Source organism: Colobus angolensis, unplaced genomic scaffold, assembly GCF_000951035.1.
Source record: "Colobus angolensis palliatus isolate OR3802 unplaced genomic scaffold, Cang.pa_1.0 Scaffold44, whole genome shotgun sequence".
In the NCBI taxonomy this organism is placed as follows: Eukaryota; Metazoa; Chordata; class Mammalia; order Primates; family Cercopithecidae; genus Colobus; species Colobus angolensis.
In genome coordinates this window covers 2,951,493-2,958,856 of record NW_012117821.1, presented here as the reverse complement: position 1 = coordinate 2,958,856, position 7,364 = coordinate 2,951,493, and the positions used below count along the sequence as shown (strand labels likewise).

The window sequence follows — 7,364 nt, the reverse complement described above, 5'->3', positions numbered from 1 at the left end:
CTCACCTGTTTTTTTCTTTCTCTTTTCTTTTTTCTTTTTGAAATGGAGTCTCACTCTGTCGCCCAGGCTGGAGTGCAGTGGCGCGATCTCAGCTCACTGCCAACTCTGCCTCCCGGGTTCAAGCAGCTCTCCTGCCTCAGCCTCCCAAGTAGCTGGGATCACAGGCATGCGCCACCACGCCCGGCTGATTTTTGTATTTTTTTAGTAGAGATGGAGTTTCACTATATTCATCAGGGTGATCTCGAACTCCTGACCTCAGGTGATCCACCCGCCTTGGCCTTCCAAAGTGCTGGATTGCAGGGGTGAGCCACCACACCTGGCCGCAGCCTCATGTTTTTGAGAAAAGATGGTAGCATGTAAATACCTGATTATGTGCTTGTCAGGAAGAAAGTGCCTGGTTAAACAGAGAAAGCTCCTGGTAGAGAAGAATCCACAACAGAGGCAAAACATACGGGCCGGTTTTCACCCACTGCTGAGGTCCTGAGGGCAGCACAGCCTCTGAGCCAAGGGGAGTTCGGTGTCCATAAGCCTTGGGGGCTTGCTTGCATAGGAACCACTTTGCACTCCAATTTTGGTGTAGGCAGATGGGGATCAGAGCAACATGTTAAGAATGAATAGCTGTGCAGTATCCCTGGTATTGTTCTAAGTGACTGCCATCCACCTGGGCTTCCTCCCTACAGTGGCAATCCCCAGGCCTTTCGTGAGCAGGTCTTCAAAGTGTCCCAAGCTCAGCCCAGCACTTGTGCTGAGGCAGCCACCTTTGGTCTGAAATCTGGAAGCACAGGATGAGAAGGGGACATCACTGTGTTCGGGGTGACTTCTGTTGCTAGTTAGCTAAGAATAACAGTTAGTTCCATGAGACCACCTGGCAAATTTACATTTGACATTTAACACAGAGAGGGTTTAGTAAAAGCAGCCCTTCAAGAGGTTTGGGGAAATAACTTCTGAGTGGCTCACATCATACAACTTTCTGTTCCAGGAGCTTGTTGGTTGGGTCAAGATAAACCTATGCATGACGTCGTGCTGATCCTGGGTTTATAGTCGTCCTTTTTAACCTGTAAAGAAGCATTTGAAGACATTGTCTCATGGGTACCGCTTGCCAACCTTTGGAGGTAAATAAAACCTCTCCCCTCTTACAGAGAAGGTGGAAGCCCGGAGTGAGAAGGGAAGAGTGGGGAGGTGATGTGCGTGCGTGCCCCGTGTGGCACCGTGGAGGGTGGTTGGAAACATTTTCTTACTGAATCTTGCCAGCAGCCCTGGGCTGGAGCAGGTAAACTGTTCCTTTCCCAGCCGAGGAATCTGAGGCCCCAGGAGCATGAGTAAGTCACACAAGGACACCCAGCCAGCTGGACGTCGGGTGGACATCGGGCTCCACCCGACTGTCAACTCTGTGAGCCCGACATGCTGTTCCTCTGGGGCCTCGCTTGGTACTGGCTGCTATCACTGTTCTTAGCTACATCATGCCCCTGTGCTTTCTTTCCGCCCAGGATGTGAAGCCGGCAGAGAAATAAAGCGCCGCCCCTCTGCGCGTCCCTCCCCGTCTGCTAGAATGTTTCTCATGAACGCTCCTCCAGTGGTTGCTCTCCAGTCCAAATGGGAGGCCTTTGGCCCACCAGGGAGCTGTAGGTTCCCCGGGTGCTTCTCGGAGGCTGACGAGGGCGTGGAGAGCGCGTCGGTGAGCGCCCGGGTGCAGATGCTCATCAGCACGCTGCAGCGTGACGGGGCTGCTCGGGGCACCAGCGATGAGCGCGCTGCGCAGAGGGGCCACAGGGCAGAGGGATGCCACGATGCCAGGCTGGCCGCCAAGGCCACCGTACACAAGGAGCCGCCCACGCTGGCTGCCTGTGGTCTCGTTGCTGACTTTGAGCCCATGGGGGAGGAGGAAACTGCAGACTTTGGCCCGTTGGTGCTAGATTCAGACAGTGACGATTCCGTGGACCGGGACATTGAGGAGGCCATCCAGGAGTACCTGAAGGCAAAGAGTGGAGCCACACAGCCCGGGGCCGGTGGGGCTCAGCCAGGCACAGCCCAGCCTTCCAGGGCCGCAGGCGGAGGCAGTAGATGTAAGCCGGAACCGGCTCACGGCAGTGCCCCGACTGCCCTGTGTCCACCAAAACTTGTACCTGGATCAGGTGGTGGCCCCGGCAGCCAGGTGGGATCCAGCGAGGACCAGGGCTCCGCCTCCCCGGTCAGTATAAGTAGTGATGACTCCTTTGAGCAGAGCATCAGGGCGGAAATAGAACAGTTTCTGAACGAGAAGAGACAGCATGAGACCCAGAAATGTGATGGGTCCGTGGAGAAGAAACCAGACACACATGAAAATTCGGCCAAGTCACTCTCGAAATCCCACCAAGAGCCGGCTACAAAGGCGGCGCCTCGGCAGGGCCCGATGGGCGTCCAGAGGGAGTTCGCCTTCCGCAGACCTCCCCGGTTAGCGAAGACGAACGTGCAGCCCAGAAGCCTCAGGTCCAAGGTCACAACCACGCAGGAGGACGAGGGCAGCACGAAGCCAGCAACCTCCTGCCGCCCTTCAGAAGCAGCACAGAATAAAAGTGGGACCAAAAGGGGCACCAGCGCAGCAAGGAGGGGAAAGCGAGTCACGAGCCTGGCACAGGCACCCGAGGCGTCTGACTCCAGCAGCGACGACGGCATCGAGGAGGCCATCCAGCTGTACCAGCTGCAGAAAACACGCAAAGAGACCGAAGGGGACCCGCCCCAGACGGCCCAGCTCCGAGAGGAGAGAGCACCTGACCCTTCCACACACAACACAAGCAGTGCCCCAAAAAGTGCCTTGCCTGAGACCCACAGGAAAACACCCAGCAAGAAGAAGCCAGTGGCCTCCAAGACCACGGACCCTGGTCCGGGGGACGCTGACCATTCCCCCAAGCTCCTGAAGGAAACCAAAGCTCCACCTCCAGCGAGCCCAGCCTCCAGGAGCGAGTTTGTGGAACGGTCCTCATGCCGGGCAGATACATCTGCTGAGCTGATGTGCGCAGAAGCAATCCTGGACATTTCCAAGACGATCCTGCCAGCCCCTGTGGAGGGCAGTGACCGGTCCCTGTCTGCAAGCCCCGTCTTCTACTCCCCGAACGTGCCTTCCCGCTCTGACGGCGACAGTAGCTCTGTGGACAGTGACGACAGCATTGAGCAGGAAATCCGGACGTTTTTGGCCCTCAAGGCTCAGTCGGGGAGTTTGCTGGCCAGAGGTGAGAGCTGCCCGCAGGCTGCCCAGGTTCCACTTTTGCCGCCTGGCCTCAACAGCCAGACCAGCGGCCCCAAGGCCCCTCTTTCTAAAACACGAGACCCACTGCTGGGCTGCAAAAGGAAGCGTAGAGGCGGTGGCCATGTGAGGCCATCCACGCCCAAGAAAACGCGGGAGGTGGTGAAAGACAGTGGCCAGGATGCCAACCATAGCCAGGGGAGAGCCGAGCCTGGCCATGAGGGGCGGGACCTGCCTGTCCAGGGCAAAGCCAGCGAGGCTCCGGGAGGGGAGGGCGCCGCCAGGGGACCCGGCGACACTCGCATGTCACAGGGCCAGGGTAAGACAGACGAGGTGAGGCGCCTAGAAGAGAAGGAAAGCTCCGAAGACAAAAGCAGCTCCCTGGACAGTGATGAGGACCTGGACACAGCCATCAAGGACTTGTTAAGGTCCAAGCGAAAGCTCAAGAAGAGGTGCAGGGAGCCCAGGGTTGCGTGCAGGAAGAAGGTCAGGTTCAGCACCGCCCAGACGCACTTCCTGGAGCAGCTGGGCGGGCTCCGGAGAGACTGGAAAGACGGGGGCCCGCCGGTGCTGAAGAGCTGCCTCTCCAAGTCCAAGAGAGACAGTGGCGAGGGCCCCTGGAAGAAACCCCCCAGTGTCTTTGGCAGCGCGGCAGAGAGGACGAAGCAGGAGGGCCCCGGGAGCCAGGACACGGCCCTGGCCTTCCAAGTGAGGAGACCCGCCTCTGCCTCCACGTCCACCTCTGAAGGGAATCCATTCCCCAGGGAGTCCCAGGGCCCAGCTCCCAGCCCCAGCTCCCTGTCTGATGATAGCAGTTCAGTGGACAGCGACGATAGCATCGAACTGGAGATTAGAAAGTTTTTGGCGGAAAAAGCCAAGGAGTCAGTGAGCAGTTCAGAAGTTCAGGCAGAGGGCCCCACTGCTCTCGGGACAGGGGGCCCAGCCAGGCCAGAGGTGCTGTGCAGGAGGGATCCGGCCCCACTGCCTGGCGTGTGCACACGGAGCCAGAGGGCCAGGGGGGTCCCACATCTGGCCGACGGGCTTCGAGGCACAGAGAGCACAGGAGCACAGGGTGCAGCCGGTCTGTTCAGCCAGGGCGGGAAGGGGCTCCCTGCTGTTCCGGCCCGAGGGGATCCGGTGCCTCCCAGGAGCACCAGTGGCAGTGTCTCCGCCAAGGGGCTCTCAGTAAGCAGGAGAAACGTTTACGTTCACAAAGACCAGAGCCCACGAGGGGCCGAGCCTGCTGCCACAAGTGCTTTTGGTCAGCTGCCCAGTTGTGCCACAGTGGGCACCGAGGCAGGAGGTGCCAGAGGAACCTTTCACATGGGCTGCGGGAGCCCGAGCTTCCTGACCCCCAGCCCGGGAGCTGAGAGGGACACTGGAGCCCAGGCCGACCGTGCCCTGCCCTGGAGTGACTTCGCCCACCAGAATCGGCTGCCCAGCCCGTGGGTGCTGCGCTCCGAAGGCAGAGATGCAGCATGGAGAGGGGTCATCGGGAGTGAGAGAGACAAGGGGTCTGAGGGACCCGCCCGGGGCCTGCCCAGCCTGCCCCTTGCGGGCTTCTCCCCGCTGTTGTCCACCCAGCTATTCCACTTTGGAAAGGGTGTCTCCTGGGGGGGCAGGCAGGCTGGCCTCTTCAGCCCCCACCTGGGGCTGCCTCTGCAGGGCCCCTCCTTCTCGGCCTTCAGGGAGGCCCAGGCCGGACCCAGCCCTGTCTTTGGAAGCCCACACTTGCTGGCGAAGAAGGACAGCGGCCCCTGGCCAAGCAGGAAGGCACAGACAGGGCTGAGTTTGCACGACAGGAGGAGCTCGGGCTCGGAGGAAAGCATTTTAGACTTGAGGTATCGACGAAGGGTCATCAACAGGGATGACCAGGACCAGGACGCCTTGGGCAGCGACGCCAGTGACTTCAGCGACACCTCCGCGGAGGACAGTGGCGGCAGCTCAGTAGTGAAGGTCTAAGCCCTTGACCTATGGGTTCGTGTCCCGGGTTCCGTGCATTCGTGGAAAGCGGCGTAGCCGTGTGTGTAGCCGTGCGTGCGTGTGATGGTTCTGTGGTTGCAGGGAGGGGGAGCAGTCTGTTATACACAGCCCTGTATATATGTACACCAACATGAAACTTTTATTTAACAGACGTGTCCTGGTAAATATGATTTTTGTAGCTTTTTGTAAATTATTTAAAGTGATGTAAAAAATATTTTTGGAGAATACTGTTGTTCGATTTTGTAGGGTGTGCCTAACTACAGTTTTCTGTGTTCATACAAGTCTTCGATTAGAAAACATTTGGTTCTTATCATCGCAGCCAGGTTCACAGAGACTCTGATGCTTTTTAGTTGGTTGTTGGTGAGAATGCCGGCGGTGACTGCAGTGGTAGCCTGAGGAAGGCTGAGCTGCCCTCCCTGGGAATCGCTCAGATGCCCCCAAGGTGTCCATTGGGAAGCTCCCAGGACAGCACTTTTTATACAGAGGACACCCCCCTGGCCCCACAGTCCTTGGAGGCCAGAGCACATCTGAAAACTGCAATTACAGCCGTCCGTTGGAAAAACCTTTCGAAGCACAATGGCCAGCGAGCACGTGACTGCTCCCTGTTGCATGTCAAATCCACACAGATGTCAGCGGCAGCTGCTCTGCGGCCCAGCCCCAGGCCTGGGTGTGTTCATGTCCAGTCTTGTTCAATCACTAGATGATTCTAACATCGAAATAAACCTCTTTTTATATGGAGTTACTGTTCTTTTTTAATCATGGTTCTTAAAGATAACACACGTGCGTTTACAATTTCCTTTTCCTTGGCCGGGCGCGGTGGCTCACACCTGTAATCCCAGCACTTTGGGAGGCCAAGGCGGGCGGGTCACCTGAGGTCAGGAGTTCGAGACCAGCCTGGTCAACATGGTGAAACCCCATCTCTACCAAAAATACAAAAATTAGCCAGGCGTGGTGGCGGATGTCTGTAATCCCAGCTACTCGGGAGGCTAAGGCAGGAGAATCGCTTGAACCCAGGAGGCAGAGGTGGCAGTGGGCTGAGATCGTGCCATTGCACTCCAGCCTGGGTGACGAGAGTGAAACTCCATCTCTAAAAACAAACAGATTCTTTTCTTGCGCACACCAATAAGCACTGCTTAGAACTTTGGTCCCCTTTGGACGCCTAGGGCAGAGACGATGTGCAAAGCCCAGTCCTGGGGATAAGCGTTCTCCATACCTGCCCTCCACAAACAGGAGCCCCGTCAGAGGTGTGCCCGAACACCAAGGCCAGCCCTTCGGGTGGCTTTCTGTGGGCGCCTCCCAGGGCAAGAAGCACAGGACTCTCTTCTGCACTGCGGTTAAAGGCGGCAGCCTCAGGTCTTCAGTGTTGGCGCCCTGTGATGCTGCCCTGGTATTCTGTGCCTTCTGCTCTGAGGCTGCCACAGTGCCTGTGGCTACTATAGAGATGGAAGCCGTGCTGGGCACTGATGGGCCATGACATGTACATTGTAATTGTTCAGCAAACTTTCATGAGTCACTGGAGGCTCCCAGGTCAGCCTCGTGGCTCAGCTGCCATGCAGGGTTTACTTTGGAGCTGAATCTTGTTGGTATTCTAACATGCAAGTGACTTGTCTATACACTGCACCCCTGGGATTTAGCAAGAATTCACTCTTGTATCCAGATGCAGGCGTGTGCCGCCTGCCATCCACAGTTATAACATCTGCTGGGTCAGAAGCTGAGACGAGGGTCCCTGTTCCTGTCCAGGTTGCCATTCTTGTCCAGCCCTGTCTTTTGTGTTTGATATCTTCATTGTGGCATGTTGCTTAAGTGCTTCCAGGAGAAACAGTTTCATGTAATCCGTGCTCTTTTATTTATATTGCTTTTTGTCCCCCCGAGACAGTGTCTCACTCTGTCACCCAGGCTAGAGTGCAATGGCGCAATCTTGGCTCATGCAACCTCCGCTTCCCAGGTTCAAGCGATTCTCGTGCCTCAGCCTCCCAAGTAGCTGGGACTACAGGCGTTTGTCACCTCACCCAGCTAAGTTTTGGATTTTTAGCAGAGATGAGGTTTTGCCATGTGGCCCAGGCTGGTCTCGAACTCCTGACCTCAGGTGATCCACCCGCCTTGGCCTTCCAAAGTGCTGGATTGCAGGGGTGAGCCACCACACCTGGCCGCAGCCTCATGT

General features: G+C 57.2%; 1 protein-coding gene across 2 annotated transcripts in view; it reads left to right on the top strand.

The window, feature by feature from the left end:
* Positions 1 to 5,941, top strand: part of PPP1R26 (protein phosphatase 1, regulatory subunit 26) — a 26,982-nt gene extending 21,041 nt beyond the window's left edge. For both annotated transcript variants that reach the window (XM_011957321.1, XM_011957322.1), the window contains exons 3-4: positions 980 to 1,112; positions 1,488 to 5,941. In XM_011957321.1, coding sequence (XP_011812711.1) covers positions 1,550 to 5,182 — 3,633 coding nt within the window. In that variant the 5' untranslated portion in view covers positions 980 to 1,112; positions 1,488 to 1,549 and the 3' untranslated portion in view covers positions 5,183 to 5,941. The remainder of the gene's footprint in view (positions 1 to 979; positions 1,113 to 1,487) is intronic.
* Positions 5,942 to 7,364: the final 1,423 nt, after the last annotated feature.